A 24505-nucleotide genomic window follows, 5' to 3' on the forward strand; every position below is an offset into this window, starting at 1 on the left:
TGGTATAATTCCTCTGTGTATTCTTGCCACCTCTTCTTGATGTCTTCTGCTTCTGTTAGGTCCTTACCACTTTTGTCCTTGATTATGGTAATCTTTGTACGAAATGTTCCTTTCATATCTCCAATTTTCTTGAACAGATCTCTGGTTTTCCCCATTCTATTGTTTTCCTCTATTTCTTTGCATTGCTCATTTAAGAAGACCCTCTTGTCTCTCCTTGCTGTTTTTTGGAAATCTGCATTCAGTTTCCTGTATCTTTCCCTATCTCCCTTGCATTTTGCTTGCCTCCTCTCCTCCGCTATTTGTAAGGCCTCGTTGGACAGCCATTTTGCTTTCTTGCATTTCCTTTTCCTTGGGATGGTTTTCGTTGCTGCCTCCTGTATAATGTTACGAGCCTCCATCCATAGTTCTTCAGGCACTCTGTCCACCAAATCTAAATCCTTAAACCTGTTCCTCACTTCCACTGTGTATTCATAAGGGATTTGATTCAGATTGTATCTTACTGGCCCAGTGGTTTTTCCTACTTTCTTCAGTTTAAGCTGGAATTTTGCTATAAGAAGCTGATGATCTGAGTTACAGTCAGCTCCAGGTCTTGTTTTTGCTGACTGTATAGAGCTTCTCCATCTTTGGCTGCAGAGAATATAATCAATCTGATTTCGATGCTGCCCATTTGGTGATATCCATGTGTAGAGTCGTCTCTTGTGTTGTTGGAAGAGAGTGTTTGTGATGACCAGCTTGTTCTCTTGACAGAACTCTATTAGCCTTTGCCCTGCTTCATTTTGAACTCCAAGGCCAAACTTGCCAGTTTGGACACAACCCAGCTAATAACCTTTGCTTGTCCAGCTCCACCACTCCAAAGATCTCATGCTCTTTTATGCAACTCTACCCTTTCTCCTTTGCCCTTTCTCCTTCATATCCCTGGGACTGCCCTACCAGAACGTCTTTGTGAGAACTTATCCCATACTACCTTCAAATCCCGCCTCAACATTTGCCTTTTCTAGGAAGCCATTGGAGCAACCGTTTAGTCCCACTACAAAAAAGCTGAAGTGTGTGTTTAAGATATAATTACGTATTCACCCCACTGACTCCTGCTTCTGTTTCCCTTCCTCTGTTGTTTTTCTTCTTTATTTTTAGATGGTAAAACACGTCCCTTGGGTAGGGATTTATCAAGCACCATGTACGTAGGTGGTGCTATATATAGCAACCGAGTGTTCTCCTTGGTGCATCTAACCAGCAGTCACTTCCATTACGGTAATCAGATCTAGGAACTCTGACCTTCGGATATACTAATTGCTATGCTATAAAAGTAATTAAACGGAAACAACAGGACAGTGCTGGAAACACCGGACAGTGTTAATAGGCGCAGCGATATGTTCTGTTACATCTGATCAAGCAACTCTCTCTTTGCACTATGGGAAACGAAGACAAATAAATTCAACACACAATGTGCAACATGGAAGGTTGGAAAACCATCTGTGTTATGTGTAACTCTGTAACCAGTGCCTGAGATTGCTTTTCTTCCTCCTCCTAATCCCTTCCTTTTGTGTGAGGTCCTTTTGACGAGATCGGGCGTGTTCAGGGTAGTATGGCCGTAGACCTGTGTGAGGTCCTTTTGATTGTAAGTCTGAGGGCAGGAATTATCTTATTCATAATATTTGTATGCCATTCTGGCAGTCTTCTTTTGGCCAAAGACTGGAGTGAATATACTTCATATAAATGAATAGTGAGACAGTGGAGTCATGAACTCAGCTCTCATCTGCGCTCCCAATATGTGTTTCACTTTGCAGGTACCCAGGACACAGGTACTGTCGGGTCAGCCGGGGGCAGGAACGATCCACACGCATAATGCAGGAACGAATCCAGCCAGTCTCTCCCATCAGCGTTCGGCGTGCAGCTCTAGGGAGTTCCAACAGCCCTTCCCGACGATTTATTACGACTCATGTCTTGGAGACACTGAGCACATATTCAGTCCAGCAGAGGTAAAACGCGGACAGAGCCAGGCTGAGGTTGTGTACTAAAAGCTACTTTATTAAGGCAGAACAAAAGAAAAACATGTCTCCTCTTGCTGAGAGAAGTCCGGAGAAGAAGGAAACAAACAGAAACAGAATACAGCAAACATCCGCTCCCGTGATTCCAACAGTCTTTGCTGGAATGCATAACACAGGCATGTGACCTGCACAGTGAGAGGAATAGAAAACTAACAGGTACCCCATTTCATTTTCTCTCCACCAGAGCAAACAACAGCAAGAGCAGATAATTTTGAGTGGGGAAAGGGTTAAGAAGCCCTCCTTCCAACAACCCCTCCACTGGAAATCACAATTTAAGAGACAGCTTTTGGCTGCTTGGATTGTGCAGTTTGGCTCCGAAAAACTAAAAACTGCCTCAAACTTATGCCCATTAGCATCATTTAAAAATAATTACAAATAATGAAAACCCATGTGACTTAGGTGGCTTGTGTATCTGCTCCGTGTGTTTTCCAGGTTCTAATCATCAGTTTTTAATTGATTGATTGATTGACACTATACTGAAAGATAAAAACTGATAAAAGAAAAGGGAAAAAGGAAGGAAGGAAGGAATGTGGAAAGCCATTGACGAGCAACTTCATAGCCTCTGTTCTCAGAATTTTTATATTTAAACTAGGCTTGGACCAGACAACCCTTCAAACAAAGGACAGTAAATCCTCTGTGAAATAGGGCATGTGGCCACTCTAGGGACTTATGCATAATAACTTATGTCTGTGGCCACCATGAAGAAAAAGGAAACTTCAGAACTGCCATATCACATGGGAGGTTATTTGAATGAAATGGTTCTTCATTCTCATGTTGCTTTGGCAGTTAGGCTATGCCAGTGCAACCACATGAAAATTGTGTGTGTGTTTGTGTAGTGGTAGGGAGATCAAGTGGCAGAGTGACTTCAAAATGATTGTGTGGGCTGGGCATTCAATATTGCATTCAGTTGTTTTGTGGTTATTGTGACAAAAACTCACACAAACTGCAATTTTGAGAAATCTTCCATGTACAGCACAGAATCATGTTCCTCACATCTAAAAGCCTGGTATTTTTTGCCTCGCCAACAAGTGGGTCTATAAGAGAGTATTTCATTAGTTTCCTTTCTAGAGCACTGCTGCCTATAAAATGAGCAAGAGGATATTGAGAGCAATAAAAATTAAACGTATATTTGAAAAACCAAGCAATGAATCATCTGGAAAGACATGTAGGGCAAAAGGCACCTTAGACATCCCACTGTAAATAGCAACTCCAGTGGAGATTATAGAGCGTCATATCTTGTTTCAGTGTCATAAGCAGCTGTATACATGAATACATTCATGAGTTTATTTTATTTTTTAAGGAACCAGACTCAGTGACTGGGACATCGAGTTTCGTAATTTTGGAGAGGCCAGTCATGCCCACATTATATCCCAGGGGTCAGGAGAAACAGATTATTTGTTCTAGCTTACACTCTCTCATCAAGATTTATAATTTGCCGTGGACTCAGGTCAGAAATGCCTTGGCTGAAGTGAGAGGCAAAGAGCTGAAAATATTGGTTACATAATTAGAACAGGTTTATTTTACCTGAACATTTTCAATTAATGGATGGAATTCAACATCACACTAAAGCACTTCTGCTTCCCAGACAGAACCATCTCCCCTCTCCTCCTGCTGAGCTTCTGGGAGTTCTCCCAAGCAGCAGCTTCAAGTATTTAAGACAGGCATGGGGAACTTCCAGACTTGGGACCTAATCTGACCACAAGGCTTTTTAGTCTGTCTCTCAGTTCTCTTCCTAAGCCCTCACTCCTTTCCCCCAGGTCATGCCCATCCTCCAACTGTCTCATTATGTTGTGAGCTGCCTATGCAGAAAGAGACCTCTTCTAGCGTGGCCAGCTTGCTCTGTTTATTTTCCGTGTGCTGATAAAGAAGCCCTCTCACTGTGTGAAGAACAGAAGAGCCCCTTCTCAATGTGCGTAAGCCGACGTCACAAGAGGGTGTGTGGGCGTCTACACGATGCGAGTGTGTGTGAGGGAGAATAGCGTACATTTGTGTTTTGGGCCCTGCCCTCTTTTGACATGTGCCCCCAGACCATTTTCCCCCCAAGGGAATTTAGATCTGGTGGGCTGTGTGGGAGAGTTCTCCACCCCTGATTTCAGAGCACAGGGTTGTCTGATCACATATTTTAGACACTCACAATGCTTTAAAGACTATTTAAAAACGCAGCATTTCTTGACAACTAAAGCTGAAGATTTAGAGCCAGCCTTTTATATTTCCACAAGCATACCATGCAAGCCTTTTAGAAAAATTTAGAGACACTCCTTTTGGCAAGACACACCCCTCTTTGCACGCCTATGGTATGCAGCCTTTCTGAAAACGGCTAAATATAAGAAGAGAATGAAAGAAATTCAGCTAGCAAGATTTAAATGCAAATAGCCACTTGCTTTTACCCTAAATGTGAACAGGCACATTTAAAAATTAGCCAGTGACCTTCAGCAAAAGACATTTCATCCATCTCGTGGACTGCATTATATATAGATGCTTTGATTTTAGTAGCACTGACAAATGCTCAGACTTAACTTTGTCTGCATCCAAGACCCAAAAGATTGTGGAATCAGTTGCCTCTGGAGAGTGTTACTTGGTAAAGGAAACCGACATTAAATAAATAAAAAAAGCAATTATTCACTAGTTCCTTTGAAAGATGTTACAATAGCAACTCTGACTGACAGCTGGGAAAAAGCAGACAGCAGCTGATCTGATCGTGCGAGAGAATTCTGCTGGGACTGCCGCTTATTTATTTTGTTTATGTGATTAATAATAAAACATAAACAATAAAACATACATAAAAACCATGTCAAGTCAAATACAGACGCAAACTGGGATAATCATTTTTAATTAAATGGCTTGCTGAAAAATGAAGGTCTTCAATAGGTGCTGAAAACACAAGCTGGCAATAGACAGATATAGACCATGAGGGAGTTCCAAAGGTACCAAGCTATAATGGGATTTATACTAGTATCAGCACCTTGAACTTAGCCCAGTAGCTAATTGGCAGCCAGTGCAATTGTTTTTAGCTGCCAGGGCTACCCAGCCATGATGATCCTGAACCCATTTATACAATCCTATAAAGAGTCCCAGATAGGTGAAGTTAGGATTGTAGTCTTAGTTATTTAAGGCTGGATTCAACTACATAGATGTGCTAGCAGGATGCAAAACATACATCCAACACACATACACAACATTTTGATGAGGGCCCCAACTTGTTTTTAACTAACAGACAATAACAGTTTTATCCCCTGTGAATCTGTCTAATCCTCCTTTGAATCAATCTAGCTAATGAATGAATCCATATAGGTAAGGAGGGACGCGGGTGGCGCTGTGGTCTAAACCAGAGAGCCTAGGGCTTGCCGATCAGAAGGTCGGCGGTTCGAATCCCTGCGAAGAGGCAAGCTCCCATTGTTCGGTCCCAGCTCCTGCCAACCTAGCAGTTCAAAAGCACATCAAAATGCTAGTAGATAAATAGGTACCGCTCTGGCGGGAAGGTAAACAGCGTTTCCGTGCACTGCTCTGGTTTGCCAGAAGCGGCTTTATCATGCTGGCCACATGACCCGGAAGCTGTCTGTGGACAAACGCCGGCTCCTCAGCCTATAGAGCAAGACGAGCGTGCAACCCCAGAGTCGTCCGTGACTGAACCTAATGGTTAGGGGTACCTTTACCTTTAGGTAAGGAGTGATTACCACCTCTTGAGGCAAAGAATTCCATAAATTAGGCTGCACACTTTCCTGGGAATAATCCTCATTGTATTCAGTTGACTCAAAGGGGACGGGGGTTAGTATTGTGCTGTTGCTTCTGTTCTCAATTCCAGCTTCTCCACCCCCTGCAAAATTGTTTGAGCCTCCATCCTGTTCCTCACACTTAGCTGCCCTAAAAAGCAAAATAAAACCTCCAAACTCAGGTCCTTGATCATTTCCATTGCCCTTTTCCAGCTTGGCAATATCCTTTTCGAGATATACCCAATATCCAGGGTATATGCCGTACATAGGATCATCGGAGGCTTAAAGCTGGCAGGCATAAAGTGGCCTCTTGAGCTCTGCAAACATTTGTGTAAAAAACCCCAAAACCCAACAACCACAACAACTTGCAATTCAGACTCCAGCTCGATCTTATGATATCAGGAACTATTGAGAGCTGCCTACAAACAACGGGAAAAGTTGTTTGGAAAGCTTGCTGGATTTGTGTCAGTCTGCCATCTAGTGGAGCAGATCTAGTACAAAGCCTGCAGGATGATTAAAATAAAATACCTGTGGAGAGCCAAGAATTCACTTGTGTTGAGTCTCTTAAAAGTCCCCCAAACTTGTCACTTTATATTGAAGCTTGCTCCAGTTTTGACTCCGTACTTACAGTTTTCCCATATCATATGTGGCCTTAGATTAGCAGCATAGCATGAGCACCTATGACCCCAACAGTCCCTTGTTCCTCATTTCCTTACATAGGAGTCCATTATGTTGGTATGCTTGTCCCATTTCTCCAAATGGGGATATATTTCAGGGGTGCAGTTACTCCCCGGGTCTGGTTTCATCTGGAAGGACATCACTGGAGGCTTCACTGCCATTTTGTAACATTTGCAGTCATTTACTACTTGAGCATAGATGAGGTACAATGCCCCACAAAATTCACTAAGCCCAGATCTGGTCCACTAGCACATTCCAATCCCTCCAAATCCCAGCAAATGTCCTTTTCTCAGGAAAAGGCTGTGAATGGGTTTTATTCTTCTTAGTCATTGTGCCTGCCCTGTGGAACGCCCTCCCATCAGATGCCAAGGAATAATAATAATAATAATAATAATAATAATAATAATAATTTATTATTTATACCCCGCCCATCTGGCTGGGTTTCCCCAACCACTCTGAGCAGCTTCCAACAGAAATATTAGAATACAGAAATAAACAACTATCTGACTTTTAAGAAGACATCTTAAGTTTCAGGGAAGTTTCTAATGTTTGATGTTGTATTGTGTTTCAATTTGTTGGAAGCCACCCGGAATGGAGTAACCCAGTCAGATTGGCAGCATATAAATAAATTATTATTATTATTCCTTAGCTGGGCAGGGAAGATAAGAGATATTCCCCTTTGCAGAGCAGACTCTGGACAATTGTTGGCCCATTCACTGAAGCCACCGACTTAATATCTTTTCCCAAAAGAATTTATTTTTTACTGATTTTTGCATGATCAAGCTCTCTTTAGCACCTCAGCCCAGGACTAATTGCAGCCATCAGCAGCCATTAACAGCCATCTCCAGGTTTACCACTCCCATCAGCCCACCACCCACCCCCACCACCCTCTGTATATATATAGGGTCTGACACTTCTGTTTCTAGTGTATCTGAAGAAGTGTGCATGCACACGAAAGCTCATACCAAAATATAAACTTAGTTGGTCTTTAAGGTGCTACTGAAGGAATTTTTTTATTTTGCTTCGACTCAGACCAACACGGCTACCTACCTGTAACTACTGATTTTTAGGTAACAGAAGAAAACAGAACTGTTCAGACAATTGTCTATTCAGAATCAAGTCCAACAAACTTTTGTCTCTTTTATAAAAAATAGTCATTCCTTAATTGTCTGTGCATTCTAGGAGGGCAAAAGCTGCCCAATCCTCCTAACTGAAAGAAGGAAGGTGGTGGACAACTTTGTCAGAACCACTAAAGTCCAAGGTATGCTTCAGGCAGCCTGCAGTGATAATAAAACCCATTTGCAAGCATCTTAAGTATCAAGAATCACTGGGCTGGAAGTAGGGATGTTGGATAAATTTGATTAAGTTTGCATTCAAAGGCAAACCTACCTAATTCACGCTTTCTGAAACAACACAAAAACTGAAACGAAGTCATCTTATAAAATTTTCACATCTCTGAATTTTACAATGCAGTTCACCAAACAAAAATACATCTAATGAAGTAAAATGTGTGTAAAAATAGCAAACAAAAATGCTTTTTGATAAGGATAATTGCTTTCCAAAGATGTGTGTGTATTAAGCAAAACGGCATTAGAAATGTTTGCATAAGGGCATCCTTCCTGTCATGTACATAATAAAAAAATTATGTTTGTAAAAGCAGATATTGGCACTCAATTGCTAATGAAGCCCCTCCCTATTACAGCACTCAAAGAACATTCAGCCCAACCACTGGTCATATAGCAATATGCTTGAGATGAAAGCTTGGTGTTTTCTATTTTGTTATGTCCTGTATTGCTATTCTGCTCTTCATTGTTTTTTAAAAAATAATAATAATAATAATATAATAATAATAATTTATAATTTATACCCCACCCATCTGGCCGGGTTCCCCCTGTAACTTGGCTTCTCGTAGCGAGGGAACCGCCAGAAGACCCTCGGTGCTGGACCTCAGTGTCCAGGCAGAACAATGGGGGAGGAGACGCTCCTTCAGGTATACTGGACCGAGGCCGTTTAGGCACTTCTAGAGCGAGTAATGATAAAATATAAATAAAACAATGACATACCGGTACATATTAACTTAAAACAACATGAATATTTAGGCAGATAAATTACAACCAAGCTTTTGTCTCACACCAAAAGCTCAGTGTTGGTGCCAACTTAGTTGGTCTCTAAGGTGCTACTGGAAGGATTTTTTTAATTTTTTGTTTCGACTACGTCAGACCAACACGGCTACCTACCGTACCTGTAACTAATCATATTTCAGATAGTTTAAATGTATCACATACCTATCCGTGCGCGGATTGAGAACTGCATAGAAGCAGCAGAAGGGTGAAAGATAATACATACTGTATTCAGAAAAGCATACAGTGGCAGCAGTTACTTTTCAGGTAATTCTAAGTATTACTCAAGCCTTATAAGTCTTACAACAAAAGAAATACTGAATGCAGATTTCCAGTCCTCTGTATCTGGCCTTTAAGATTCTCCCCAAGTTCTCTCACCAGATCATGACCCTCATAGGGCCTGCTCAGCATCCCTCTTGAATGCTTTTGCCTTCCTGCAATGTGTCCTTCCTGCAACGAGCTCCATTGAAGAAATTGGGAACACAAAATTTCTACGTGCAGGCACACGTGCACACATACACACCTGTCACCATCACGCACAAATCTATTCTGGGATGGAGTTTCAATACCCTGAAACTAGTTGTGTCTGCTCACGTGGCGTGTGGGGGATTCCTAGTCTACTCATTGTAAAAAGCATTGGAATTTCCGGCGTCCAGGTCTACCCATTATGCGAGCGAGCGGGGGTCGGAAGAAGAGAGATGCTTGGCAAGGGAGCAGGGCTCCCAATTGGTTGAGTTTGTGAGAACGGACTGAGTTCTGTTCTATTCTGGTAAGTCAAAGCAAACGTCGGGGCTCAGCGTGCTTTTAACTAAGTCCATGCCTCTTGTACCAGGAAGAAAAGCGCAGACCACGCAAGCCTACCACCTGTCGTTAAGTAGTACATGGCAGGTGTGGGAAACCTTTGGCCAGATGCTGATGAACTACGCCTTCCATCAACGGGAAGGTTGGCCACGCTTCCCGGGGCTGATGGGAGTTGTAGTTCAACAACATCCGGCTCCCCTCCGCCTACGGTATGCCGAGGCGTCAAAGAGCGCAAGCGGCTTCCTTCCCCCATGATCAACCATCCTTTCTACTTGTGGGCGTGTTTCTTACTGCCTCTTTTTTTTCCGCCTTCCTTCCCAGCATCCTCCTCGCTCGCTCGCTCTTCGCTAAAGTTCTGGTCTCTTTGTTGGCTTAACCCTTCGCGCGCCGCTGACCCCCGTCCCCTTTATCGTAGTGTGCCGCGAATTCCTTCCTTCCTTCCTTTTCCCAGCAGCCCTTGCGCCATCGCGCTTTCCCGGTTGGCCCCGCCTCCACCCTTTACTGAGGAAGACAAGAGTTGTGGGGCGGTTGGGCCGCCATTTTGTTCCTCGGAACGAGGCAGGAGCGGCACTCAGGGGGTAATTTAGTGGGCTGCCTGGCCGGCTGGGTAGCTTTGTAGGTGTGCGGGGATTTGGGGAAGGGAAGGAGGAAAGAAGCGTGGGTCAAGTGCACACATTAAATAGCCGAGGCCGCTTCTTCCCACCCCCCTCGGGGGCCTGTTTCAGCCTGCCATGTCTGGAGAAGCTCCCGCCGGCGACCAGGTGAGCGACTAGGGCCCTCCCGAGCTGAGCCAGTCTCAGTTGGCGGGGGAGTTGTTGGGGGGGGGCGGGGGGAATAGGGTTGTGTGCCTGGTAGGACGACCGAGGCCTGGAAGAGGTGAAAATGGCGATTTTCAGGATGGTGCGGGGTCGGGCCTGTGTAACGTGCGCGCCTTTGTGCTGCGGCCTCTTCTCAGTTTTCAGCCATGGTCCCCCAGTTCATAGATCCTGTTGAGTTTCATAATTTAATATTTTCCCATCTTCTAACTCGCCCCAGTTATTTCTCCCCATTCAACTCAGTAGCTGGTTGGAACCATGACCGAAAATGCTTGTCCCTGTGCCCGGTAAGGGTATTTAAGATTAATATTTATCCTAGTATTAAGGACTTATTTTAAAGCTGATCCAGTGTGCACTTAGTCGGGAGCAAGCTCCGCTATGTTCAGCGGCCCTTACGAGAATATGTATAGCGTTGAGGCCTTAACGTATTTTCTCTCATGGACTTAATTGCTCGGGCGCTGAGGGGGCGTCTTTCCATTCAAATTTCCACGTGTGAGATAATAGGCGAATCCTTGTAACTTTATATTACCAGAACGCAGGAAAGTGTTATTTAACACACTGGGGTTTCATGAAGATGGGTTTAAAGGTTTGTACAGGTTTTAGAAAAAAAAAACTTGAGTCCTATGTACCCGGTTTTGTGTATTCAAAGTAAAGTGGGTGTGGATGTGCTCAAACGCTGAATGAAACTGCTTTAAAATTTATTTTTAATAGAAGAGTTTAATATTACAGAAATACTATATTATGGTGAGCTTTGTGAAAAATGCTACTACAGTATTGTGTGTGGGGTGTGTGTGTGCCTTTAAGGTTAGAATTGTATCCAAGGTGGACCTATCCTGAAGGCACTAGCCAAAATCCAAACAACACATGCACTGAAGTTGTGAGGCCAGTTTGTGTTTCTTAAAACAGAAGCTGCCTCCCAACTGTGTGGCAAATTACTGTTGAGGTTAGAAACATAATATATGATATAAAACAAATAGAACACAGCTTTTCAAGTGAAGAAGGTTCCACAAGCCCTTTAGCTTATTTTTATTTATTTGGTGATCACATTGAATTTGCAGATCACAAAACAAACATATGGTAACTCTGCTTTTAAAGTTAGGATTGCAGTTAATAATTCCTCCAATGCATTTTAAGTAACATATGCCACTAGTTTCTGTGGAACCAAGTGAATGTCAAGGATTGCTTCCTGTTGGGTTTATTTCTGGGTGCTGAGTAGAGTTTAAATCTCAGGTGATCAGATATAAAAGTTTTGTATGTGCCTATGGATAGTCCTTCCTGACTGCTCCCTTTTCTTGTCAGCTGGGGGGAAACTAAATCTTTCTCCACCATCTATTATGCCTGTAAATTTTTGCTTATGTTCCTTCTTATTAGTAGTGCTCTTTGGTTGGGTTTGGGTACATCAAGGTAATATTGGACATGGCGGGCTAAATTTCACTAACCAGTCTACGGTAGTCTCCTATACGAGGAAGTACTGTATATTCCGGCGTATAAGATGACCCCCCCAATTGTCTATTTAAAATATAGAGTTAGGCGAGCGGGCAGCTCAGTTCACGGGGGTCCCAGCGTATAAGACGACCCCCCCCCCAATTTTGAGAAGATTTTTGGGGCTTAAAAAAGTAGTCTTATACGCAGGAATATGCAGTAAATTATTTTGGCAGACTGCATGAAACCAGGATGGTAGATGGTAGTGAGACTATAGTTTGCTTTGCTTCTGCGAAGGTGACAGAGTTTCTGGAGAGGCATACCTGCCCTTATATAATACAAACATAAGAAGAACCTTCCTTCTGTTTCTTGAAAGTCCATTGCATTTCCCACAGGACATACTCCCTGGTTTTCACTGGCTGCTGCAACAAATAATGGGATTGAGTCAGAAAAACAAATCCAAGTATCTTTGGGTGCAGTAGTCTGGATTAAGGGTTGTTAAAGGGGGGGTTATCTTTTGAGCCCTCCGGACCTCGTTTTATCCAACCTTCTGCCTCAGTAGTACAAGCTGAACCTGGAGACATGGTTTAGACCAGTGTTTCTCAACCTTTTTTGGGCCACGGCACACTTGTTCTATGAAAAAAATCATGCGGCACACCAACTCTGTGCCGCCCTATATTTAGTTTAGTTTGTCTAAATTTTGCCGCGACGTGCCACAGCACTGACCTGCCGGAAAGGAAGCCTGCCTCGCCACTCCCTACAGGGAGCCGCAGCCGTCACCTCTTCGCCCGCAGCGGTGCACACGGAGAGCCCACCTCATTTCCACCGGCGCTGCTGCGGGAGCCGCTTTTCCCGCCCGTTTTACCCGCCGGGGAAATCCAGCCGCCAGATACCGAGATCAAAACAAATGGCGGGGGGAGGGGGGAGTCAACCGCCACCAAAAAATAAACTTTCCTCCCCGCCGCCGTCTCACTCCCTGGAGGAGCACGAACCCAAACACATCAGGACCCGCCCTCAGTGGCCGTGCATTGGCTAGCACTGCAATAATGTTAACACTGATTGGCGAAGTTACCTGGCGACCTGCCCCCTTTTCCATCCCCCCTCCTCATTTCCCATTGGGTGACTCTTCAACCATCTCAAGATGCATTAGTCACAGTGGCTGCATATCAAGCAAAGCTCCGCCTCATAAGTTTTTGATAATAATTGGGCAGCGTGAAAACCACCCAACTCCTTATTGGTGAAACCAGCTACCTATGCTGTTTTAACTTGCACTCCTCTGCTTTCTCCGCCCTAGCTTTTTTCCAATTGGACAAAACCACAGCTCATCTGGTCAAGTCACGCATTTGTCCCACCCATATTGTTCCTTACTGCAAGGCTATTGGCTACATATTCCGTCATTATAGCCAGCCAATCATGGCCACCGAATTCGCACCACGGTAAAAACGGAGCCGAAAATAATAATAAATATTTCAAAGCGCGTGCGCTTGGTCTTCGCTCCTGAAGATGTCAATCAATCTTAAACCGGATAATGGCAGATCTCGAAGCCTTCGGTACAGCCGAGTCACGTACCACTCTGGCCTCAAGACTGGAAACGTCATTGGTCGCCTAGGTGACCAGTTTGACGGGGATGGGACTAATTTCTCAGAAGGCGACGTGCGATTGGGTAATATGCCACGGTCCCTCAGATTGCCAAGAACAGCTCCGCCTTCTTATGAATTAGGGAGGGAGGGAGAGGCAAATACTGTAATAACAAGCCAGGTTTGCGCAGCCGCAGTGCCCCACGCTGTGCGCAGTTGGAGTACCGCGTGAGTCCTTGAGGCTGGTGCTCGCACGTGGCCTTGGGCTGCCTCCACGTCGCGGCACACCAACCAGTGTCTCGCGGCACAGTAGTGTGCCGCGGAACAGCGGTTGAGAAACGCTGGTTTAGACTCCTATATATCCATCGCTGCAGTCTGGATAACAGAAGGAGCTATATTGGGATGTCTTCCTTCCTGTTCTGCAGTTATTTATTCCAGCCACAGTATTTTTCTATTCATTGCAGTAGCATGGGAGGGGTAGGCCTCATGATTAAGCGGGGGCAGGAGTGAAGTTGAGTATAACTTGAACATTCTCAAAACCATTCAAGGAATAAATAAATGTGTGCATACACCAAATATTGAAGCACATTGTTGCTTTTGCTTTAAGAGACAGAAGTTGCCAACAAAAGTGTTGGAAGACAATTTCAAAACTTGTTGAAGTTCTTTTCTGTAGAGCAGAGCTTTCCAAACTTCACATTGGTGACACACTTTTTAGACATGCATCATTTTGTGACACAGTACTGTAATTCAATTTTACTAGCAAACCAGAGGTTAAGCTAATCCCTTATAAGAGTGTTCGCATAACACACCTGCACACTGCAGCCGACACACGTAATTTTTCATAACAGTTTGGAAAGCTCTGCTGTAAAAAGACAACTTTAAAATCCGTGGTCATAGTATCACAGGCTTGGGAAACTGAAGTGAAACGGTAGTTGCTAGCAATACCTTTACATGGAAAAGGATTCCAAACATCTTGGTTGTATTTCAGTTTAGGAAGAACAAAGTTAAGAATGATTATATGAAGATGCATGTCCTACTGAGTCCAGTGGAACTTCCTTGCTAATAAATGTGCAAATGATTTTAGTTTCTGCAGAATTTATAATAAAAAGGAGAACTTATCAGGTTGGCTATCTGCCTCAGAACTTGCATGTGTGGAATCTGCTTAATATAAACATAAACAGCACAATTTTGTCTAATCCAAAGCAATATTCACTGGCCAAAAACTGTTGGTGTATGTTGAATAGCATGTTTGCCACATGCTATTCAGTGCAATAAGGCAAACATGCACTGGTGTTACTGCATTGGTTTTCTTAGCACTATATGTCTATTCACATATCACTTTGGGTTGAACGGACCATTGGAATGAAAGTTCTCTATCTAGGCTAGAATTTTGACAGGTGTCCTGCCCCACCATCTATGGGCTCACATCAAGGGGCATGGCTCTTGCCTTCAGACTCAATTCAGCCAGAGTGGATCACTCATGGGAATGCATGGGAGTTTGGGGTGCATTCTAGAGTACAGTTCATGTAAGGCAGTGGCAATAGCCCACAGACCTCAATGTTAATTGAGTTTACATCTTTGACTATAGCCTGAATCCTCTGCAATGTGCAGAGGTTCCTTGACAGACAATAAATGAGGAGATTGCCACTCTGTAACCGAGTGGTTTTCAAACTTTTTAATATGGTCCCACAGGCAAGTGGAAGGAGTATTAGTATACATCACACTTTATCAGTGCTCTGCTCTCCTCCTCCTCTGCTTATGACCAGTTCAACAGTACAACAACAGAGGAGGGAAGGCGGTAAATGCCTCATTCACTGGTTTTCACTGTCATCAAATAAATGATAATAATTGATCTTACAGCAAAGCACAGTCATTTTTTTACCTCATTCATTCCCACATAAATTTTAAGAATGGTAACTCAACATAATTTTTGTCACCTGGCTGGGTTTAACATTTTGCATTTTCATCAGCTGTAATACATCTATGACCTGTTTAAAACTCAATTCCTGAGCCTGTGTTTGAATACTATCCGTTCTCTCAACCCAACAGCAACAGTTAACCAGTCAAGGAAGGTTTCATAATGTGCTTAGTTAAGGTAGATTAATCTAAGAACATCCTTATTGTGTTGTTCCAGACAACTCATTTCAGCTGCTCCATTTATAAGGAAATAGAGAATTGCATAAAATATCTGAAGCTCAGAAATTACACAAGAAGTTTTATGACTGCATCTTTTTGTTAATTATATAACTGTCCCTTCACTACTATATATTGAATCAGTTGGTTCATTGAAGCTTCATATTTCAAACACACCCACTTCTCACATATTCCTCCGTTTGGAAAATATCAGTGTGTGCATCACTGATTGCTTAACCTTGTTCTATTTTACTACAGTGTTCATTATCCATGACAGTAGATAGGCAGCTGTCTTTCTTGACTGAGAAGAAAGACTAGTAGTGAATGTCCAAGTAGTTTTGCTGTCCTGTAGAATGAATACAAAGGCAGTCCTCCAGCCACACATTTATTGCAATGGGAGGCAGCAATGTGCAGCTGAGATTGAGAACTCATATCTGTTGATCACTTTCTTAGGCTTGGAAGGGCAGATAGATTTGTTCTGTCATAATAAGTAGTTTACTGCACCTCTTTCAGTGAGATTCTTTGGCTTCATGCTATTCACACTTAAATTATTGTAGGGTTGATTGATTTAAATTGTAAAGACGACCAATTTAAATCATAGATGTAAATTGTTTCTCATTTTTGGTATTCATATATTTCCTGTGCAATCATACATGTTTACTGGGTGCTGTAACCATTAAAATGCATTGATTTGTTCTCAGCTTTCTAGGTGCCAGTTAAGGATGGTAGTTCCTAGGGAAAAGTGATAGAAAGTAAATGTTCATTTTTGATAAAGAATAAATATTCATAACTGGGGGGGAATGCAAACTGGAATGGTGGGAGGCGTAACAGAGGTACAAGAGCATGTAGTAGATGATTAAGTTGGGATTCATTATGACAACTCTTGAATTCTAGTATACATAACTACTTGCTATACTGGGTCCATGAAGAAATCCACAGTTATAAATATACAGTACTTTTAATATAATACAACACTATTAATCTATTATTATAATCTATCCTCAGTGGACCCCTCCCAGTGCTTTATCTTTTATTCATTTTTAGGACCTTTAATTTTGTTTTTGTTAGTTGGTCATGATTAAGTTTTCAGAGTAAGTGTTAAATAAAATTTCTTGTTAGGCAGGTTATTTTTTAAGCAACATGTTACAAATAAATTTTAATTAGAATTTTTTTTACCCACCCTGCACTGTTCAGCTCCACATATCACAAGCCTGTCCCCATGAAGTTTGTCATGCCTGCCATCTTTTTTCTTTCTTTATACAAATCTGAAAATGAAATGCACGTTCTCTAGTCAAGAGAGTGCTGTAATAAGGTTTGCATGTTAGATCATATATTTTCATTTGTAGCCCATAGGCATGTGGATATAGGAGAAGCCCTGCTTGTACTCCCACCCTTTACATTACTACCACTTACTGTAATAGCTGTATGGTGTCTGTTTGTAGAGGAATTTCAGTGTGAAAGTACCTGATTTTGTGGTTCTGCGCAATTGGGATACCCAGACAATTAATCAGATTACTGTAATGCACTCTAGGTTGGCCTGAAAATGGTTTGAAAGCTGCAACTGGTTCAGACCATTGCTGCCAGAGTTTTGACTAGTTCAGCCAAGTAGAATGCCAGTCTGCACTGGCTGCCTATATGCCACCAACCCCTATTCAAGGTTGTGTTACTTATTCTGGATGGCAGCTAGTGTTGTGCCAATGGACCTCTGCTCAGACAACAGGACTTCACTTTCCATTGCTGTTCTGCTCAGCCACAGACAGCATTGGGTAACAAACCTTTCCCTTTAACATGTCCTTCAACTTGAAGGTTCCCAAGGCAGCTGCAACATTTTATCCTACCTGGGCTACAAGATCTACTGGAGATGCCCTTGCTATTCCATGTAGAGTCCTGTGGGAGAGGGCCTTTAGAATGAATGCCCTGCCACTAAATTGCAATTGACGCCAACTCTGCTTTGTTTTAGGTGCTAATTAATACTTTTTCATCCAGGGCTTTGTTAGTGAAGGTGAGGTTAGTGGTGTATTGTGGCAGGAACAGATCAAGTATTACATGCTGTAAATTTAAATTTATTGTTATTTTTTTAACTTAATGGTTGTCACTGCATGTGTTAGGGATATAATAATAGGGATATAATAAATCTAATTGATAAATGAATACTGTTAGAAATCTTAGCCATAGGACTGTTTGAGCTTATGTGAATGAGTCCATATTGATCTTTTGTAGCTGAGTCTCATCAGCTCAGTTCATTGTGACATTGGTATTCTGTTTTATGCCAAAGTTGCATTTACCTTCATTACCTCTGCTGAAGTCAAGTCAGACTGGTTGTTGTAGTAGTTACTATTTTGCAAAGATACCTTTATATAGAATGAGAGAAACCATGCAAAAGAATAGATATACATAGATATAGGGTACAACGAAGAGTCGGACACGACTAAACGACTAAACAACAACAACAACAACAAAACCACTCATGAATTGCATGAGTAAACAACACAGGGCCCAAATCAATAAATTTAATGAACTGATTATTTCAAATTAAGTGTGGTGTTTTTTTAAAAAATTTTTTTTAGTAAAGTCCATAAAGTCCCGTTTATGGATTGCTCTCCCTGTTCGGATCTCTAGCTGTTCGAATGCTCTACCTGTTTGGACATCCTGGTATAATGTTCTGCTGAATAAAAGCTAAAAGCCAGGGGACTAAGTCAGGACACAGTTCTCCAAACCAACCATGCTCATACTTAAATTATTCTTCTTAGCAGTTTTGCTCATTTGAACCCTTTTACTTTGAATTGAATGGAATGTGAAAAAGTAGGAGTTGGGAGAAGGCAAGAAGAGCTTGCTAGGTTAAGCCAATGGCAGCCCGTGATTCTTTTGCTCTTATCTTTTGAGAAAAGGTACTGCCATGTACTGTAATCCTGGGGACACAGCCTTGTCTTGATTTTATTGCTTTTGAGCAGCTCTTCGTATTTTAGGTAAATAATAATAATAATAATAATAATAATAATAATAATAATAATGGGAAACTGTCAACTACCTCATATATACTGGCCTGCAAGGCTGCAGTCCTCTAATACACAATGTAAGATAAATAGGTTCAACTAGAATGTTACTTTTTCCTTCTTGTTGTGTAGCTCAGCCTTAAGGTTATACTGCAATCACACTTGCTTAGCATTCTTGAGTGTTGCCAAATCTTAGTGCTACTTGATGTATCAAGTAGTTAGATTCAACTCAGTCTTTAACTCTGTCACTATATTAGTTTTTCAAAATTCCATATATAGCTAGACAACTATAAATATGCAAAGGTTCGGAGTCTTCCCAAATGACTGAACCCGGCACTTACGCACTGTAAAACAGCTAGTGTAGACAAACTCTTCAACTTGCTTCATATTTTAGATTATAAAATAAAACACTAATTTCAAAAAAAATCTAGGCATACGAAAAAGGAAGCTTTCTTATTGGTTTAATATGGGTTGCTTGTGTGTAGTATCTGAAGTGTTGCATTTTTTTTGTTACACAATAATGGGCTACATTCTTTAAAAGAACGGGGAGTTGTTACTACAACTAATATGTCCCGTGTCTTCAAACTTACCTTTCTGGCATAGCTTATTCAGAAGATCCTAGATTCATGGGATTAGGGAAGTCCAGTCTAGTCACCTTACGCAAGCTCTTTGAAATCAGAATTATTTTAATTTTTTGATGATAATTTGTTACTTTATTTATAAGAATAAAGTAAATCTTAAATCTTTGGAATCTAGTGTCAGGGTGAAAATCTATTGTTATCCTAAATTATTTTGAGGCTATAGAAGGAATTATTGTACCATTAGAGAGTACTGCCAAACAGCAAGATAGGCAACAGCTTTATGTAAAGCAGAAAATAATAAAAGTGTAAAATTGCAGATATTTCATTTAAATTGTATTTTTATTTGTCGTCTTCCCCCTTTCCTCCTCAGTTTGCATTGTAGACCAACAGTGAAAAAAGTTTCTCTCAAAGAATAGAAACTTGTTAAAATGATTTTTAACTAGTGATACTATTTTTGTTGTTGTTTGGGTGAAGGGAGGGAGCTATTCAAATGTTTTGTATTCCAAGACTGAATCAAACATGCATGTATTATTCTTGGTACTAATACAGAAGACTGGTGATGCTTATTACAATAACCTTAAGATTACTCTGTTATTTTAAATAACATTTTGAGCCATGTTTTACATTGTAATGGAGAGCTTTTCTGTGGACTTGATGTGTGATTCTTGTGCATACTTATCAAAGTACCACTGTGGAAAAACGTGTAGGCTGGCATATATTAATCTAATGATAGCTATGGATATGTAAACATTGTTGATATAGCTAGCAGATGGCATTGATTTTATTAAGATATTTATATACCCTTTTAACCAACTACTCTGTGTTTTCTAGGCTGCTGAATATGTCCCAGAAAAAGTAAAGAAAGCTGAAAAGAAACTAGAAGAGAATCCATATGACCTTGACGCTTGGAGCATTCTCATTCGAGAGGCACAGGTTTAGTGACATAGGATTACATTTCCTTATCAATGGGTCCACTCACAGTGATTGGTTCTGAAGTAAATGTCAATACATTTTTACATTATAAATTTTGTAAATATTTATTGGTTTTCAATTTTTAGAATCAACCTATAGACAAAGCACGGAAGACCTATGAACGCCTTGTTGCCCAGTTCCCAAGTTCTGGCAGATTCTGGAAACTGTACATTGAAGCTGAGGTTAATATTTTCATTTTCTTTCTTAAACATATAATATGAATTTAAGTTGGCACTGAAACATAACTTGTTAGGCACATACACAAACTCAGGTAAAGGAGGGATTGAGCATTTCTTAATTCTGTACAACAGGTGAAAGGGGGTAATTAAAATGATTTCTAAATATTTGGGTCTCTTTATGATCTGATGATTGTTGCATTATGGACTTGCAACAACATTAAAACCGTTTCAATGGTATTGGAGTGCTTTAGCCTTTTATTTACTTGTCGTGTCAATTTATTGCCTCCTGTGTCAATTTATTTAGAGCTCCTTTTCCCCCATAAAAATTAACAAATGGCTTTGTGATTTGTTGGGCTCTAACATTTTTATTATTATTCCTAGGCTGTTTCAGTTTTTGAAATGTTTGCTAGAGGGGGGTTGGAAATGCATATTTTTATTTGAAAATCACTGAATGCGTTAAAACATAAATGAATTATGCAAGTCACATTTTCAAGAACCTGTCTAACAAAATATTTCATAACCAAAATGAATAAGCTTTTTATCCTGCTCTGTTAAAAGTGCATAGGATGACCTGAAATTATGACCTAATTATCATAGTAATACTTTCTCCATATAAATATGCCTTTCTCTGGCATGTGGAGATGCATGTCATAGGTTTTTAACATTATAATGACTTAGTATTTACGTTAAATTAGAGTAAACTTAAATCTTTATCTAAAATGATAAGTAAAATAAGTTGTTAGGTGTTGTATGTGGCATATAATATTAGTAACAGAGTCTGAAGTATATAACTATTGTAAGACTGCACAGGCTATATGCAATTAAATGTTAAGTGTATCTTAAGCACCCTCTGTGCTAATGCAGGTTCTCAGATGTAAGGCAGCCTTTTATAGAGATGTATTCTCTACACCCTGCCAGCAGCATGTGCTGATCCATACCAGAGGCAGTGCGGATATTGATCATACTGATGATTAGTTTCTCTCTTTATCTGTGCTGATTTGTCCATAGGTAGTATCTGACATGTTTGTTCCACAGATGAAAGGAGCATTCATGGAAGGATCTGTCCCATGAATGCTACTCTTGTTTATTCAGTTAACAGAGCAAAAAAGTTGAATGCCACCCCATTTTTCTTGTTTTTATGTGATGTGCTTGGTCATAGCTTTAGGCTGTGGACTTTCCCAGTTCTTCTACTTGTCTTCAGAAGGCTTGAAGAGCTGTTGGTTTGTGAACCCTTGAACCATAGATTTAAAATTTCATTATAATAGCACACTTGCCTATGTGAATCCAGTAGGCAATATTGTCCTTTCTAAGTGGCCAGTACTCACACATTGTAAACTGTTAGACTTAACCGTGAAGGGCAAAAGTAGATAGGGATCCTGTGCATTGTCAAAGTCTTAATCTTCAGTAATACTATTATAATTTCTTCTGGAACCTTAGAACATTCCTGCCCTCTTATCTCCCTGCACACTCTCTGCTCATTTTGTAAATTTGGTTTGACGTGTTGGGGGACAACCCCTCCCACCCACCCACCCTGGAACATTATAAGGAGTAGGCAAGGAGAGGGCAAGGTAGTGAAGTTTTATTGTGCAGCTAAAAGTCCTTGCACTGGCAGAACTATTTAGTTGGATACTGCCCAGCATTGGCAACCCTAGTTGTAAATAATGGTTTATGGTAGAATAAGCTGGAACATTCATCTTTAGTTTAGTATTTGAACAATATCCAGGATCCAAAGGCCTGATTGAACTACCAGGGCCTATTAGTGGAAATCTGCACAAGGACTTCTGCTAGCAACTCAAGAGTTTCACCCTCTCCTTCCCCACAACCCCCTTCAAATTGGCTTGGGAGTGGTGGTGGAAGATGCCCCACCTCTGAATAGCACAAGGGAGGAGAGAAGAGATTGTTTACTTGGGGAAGCAAAAATGCTTTTGCTGACAGAATGTTTTAAAAAGCATAGCGTTGAATTCCTCCCAGTGTGCCATCACTGCCTTCATACGCATGCACACACGCACCCCACCCCCCAGATCTCCCTTCAATGGGCTGAATGCCTTTTAAGAGCAACATCCATGAGCAATGAGATGGGTAATTTGTATCTGAAATTTTTTAGTTTCCCTAGAGAGCATACTTTAATGTTGTATTTAATATTAATGCTGTATTGTTTTTAACACTCAATTGGGAGCTGCCCAGAGTGGCTGGGGAAAATCAGCCAGATGGGTGGGGTATAAATAATAAATTATTATTAATTATTACTTGTTTTACTTCTATTTAGTAAATAAAGCTAAAACCTTTGAAACTCCAATGCTTCCTTAATATTATATTTGTAATTGGTATCCATTCATTTTTACTAATGAACCTACAAAACAAAAAAATTCTATCCCATATCACTTCCCATGAGACTTGGGGGACTGGCAATGGAAAGAAAGACAGGACATTTTTTTCATTCTTGAGCCCCTTTGGATGCTCAACCCATGGATATATGTCGCACCAAAGGTACACCCAATAATAATAATAATACAATGTATATTCTGTCTTTTCATCAAATGGGAACTCACTAGAAAGTACTCACTATGTTTGTGCTTGGAAAATAGGATTTATAAGCTGTTGGTTTGCATAGTGGATTTTGACTTTACAAATATTTTGTATGTCACCAGTTTTCTTGAGCCATTAGTGCCGGCCTCCATATGAATTAAGGTTGTGGAAAAAAACTTTTGACTACCATGTCTATGACTACAGAAGCATTGTCCAAACACTAAAGCATTATCCTGTCCACTCACTCAAAAGCATATAATTACAGAGCAAAATGACAGTTAAGTCTGACAAACTTCTTATCCATAAATATTATCTTGCCCTGGGCCTTTTACTGCCTTAGGAATTCTCAGAGTTTTCATGGGTTACATGTTAATGAATTAGCATTTTAAAAGAAGTAATAGAATTTGTCATCTTTAGTTCATATGCAGATTGTAAATATCTTTAAATTTTAAGAATATAAGAAATATTGTGTGTCTTATTCTGCTGATTTATTGCATCTAACTCCTATACTGTTACTATCTTCCTGTGTATAGTCTTAAACACATTGTGTGACAGTAACCCTTATTGCTTTTAATTAATCCTTTAAAAATGTCCTTAATCAGTTTTAATTTGAAAAATCCATAGGATATTTTTATTTCAGTACTTTCCAGGCAAAAATCAGCAGTTTTCTTGAGATACCTTTTGGCCCAATTACTTCGCCAGTCACATTAAAAATGGTGATACCCAACATTATGCAAATTGACTTCATACAGTAGGATATATCCTTCCTCTTCTCCACCTCAGGAGTGCTCCCCCACCCCCTGTTTGACCTCCAAATCTCCTCCAGCAGGTTACAGTAGTAGTCCCATTGCATAAGTGGAAGTTGATTCCACGGGCGAATGGTTCTTGTTGGATGTCACCATGTAAAGGACTGAAATTTGGACACATTGTTTTATGCTATGCCAGTGACAATAGAAGGATTATGTTAAAAATTATGCAATGTGTCAATTCCGAAATGAAAAATACACTCTGGGTCAATTTAGTCCTACCTGTGTCACTCAAAATGGTTATAAGTAGTATTAGGATGTAGGTAGGAAACAGGCACTGGCCTCCTCCCCTAAAGCTTTATATTTCTACTCTTAGTATCATTTACTGTTGGGAAAATTGCTTGTAATATTCTGATTTTCTAACATTATGAAAGAAATAATTATTTTATTGTAAGTCAACCCCCAAAACTCTGCACACAAGCAAAATTTTTGTTTATCATTCTGCATTTGTCTTGTCAGGAAATAGGTACATGGCATTCCCTTTTCTGTCACTACTGCTTGATAGAGTTCTTCCTATGTGTATCTAACAGGTTTTGCATCTGTGAAAAGTTTTGTTTGTGAGTTGAGGAGTGATGATGTATTTGATTGGGAAGAAACATGAATATTGGGCTGTGCCAATCTCCATCCAATTAAAAATTGGTTGTTTGACACCAAGGTAGTTAAAATGTGTTCCTGCATAACCAGGGATAGTTTGTGCCAGCTTGAAGGTAGATAGAGATTATAACTTTAAAGGCTACTGCTATGGGACAAACAAAGCAGTGTCGGCTAGGTATAGAGAGACTCCAGGACAGAGCTAGGCCATGGAATATTCCTCTTCTTCCAGCTTACCCTGTTTTGGCAGGATTATGTCCCAGCAATGCAGTTATGTTGCCTGGCAATCCTTTGCGTCTAAAATGTAGTAAGGTGTTTGTATTGCTCCTATACTCATTCAAACGCAAGAGTCTTTACTTCCACCTCTTCATCCAGAAAATACCCTTCCTTGCGGTCTTTTTGTTGCCATATTTTATTCTCTTGCCACATCATCTTGCACATCATAGTGCAAGGTACAGATACATTTTTATTGCAGCCTTATTTATCTTCATCCCATGTTTGATCATCCTTCTTTGTAGTTTCTATACATTCACTCACCTGGATTCTGCATCTTCAC

General features: G+C 40.8%; 1 protein-coding gene across 1 annotated transcript in view; it reads left to right on the top strand.

Annotated features, from left to right (window-relative positions):
• The first annotated feature begins 9854 nt into the window (after positions 1-9854).
• Positions 9855-24505, top strand: part of CSTF3 (cleavage stimulation factor subunit 3) — a 56157-nt gene continuing 41506 nt past the window's right edge. Inside the window, exons 1-3 of the mRNA XM_035118292.3 lie at positions 9855-10115; positions 19707-19808; positions 19934-20029. Coding sequence (XP_034974183.1) covers positions 10086-10115; positions 19707-19808; positions 19934-20029 — 228 coding nt within the window. The 5' untranslated portion in view covers positions 9855-10085. The remainder of the gene's footprint in view (positions 10116-19706; positions 19809-19933; positions 20030-24505) is intronic.

Source organism: Zootoca vivipara, chromosome 1, assembly GCF_965207765.1.
Source record: "Zootoca vivipara chromosome 1, rZooViv2.hap1.1, whole genome shotgun sequence".
Lineage (NCBI taxonomy): Eukaryota > Metazoa > Chordata > Lepidosauria > Squamata > Lacertidae > Zootoca > Zootoca vivipara.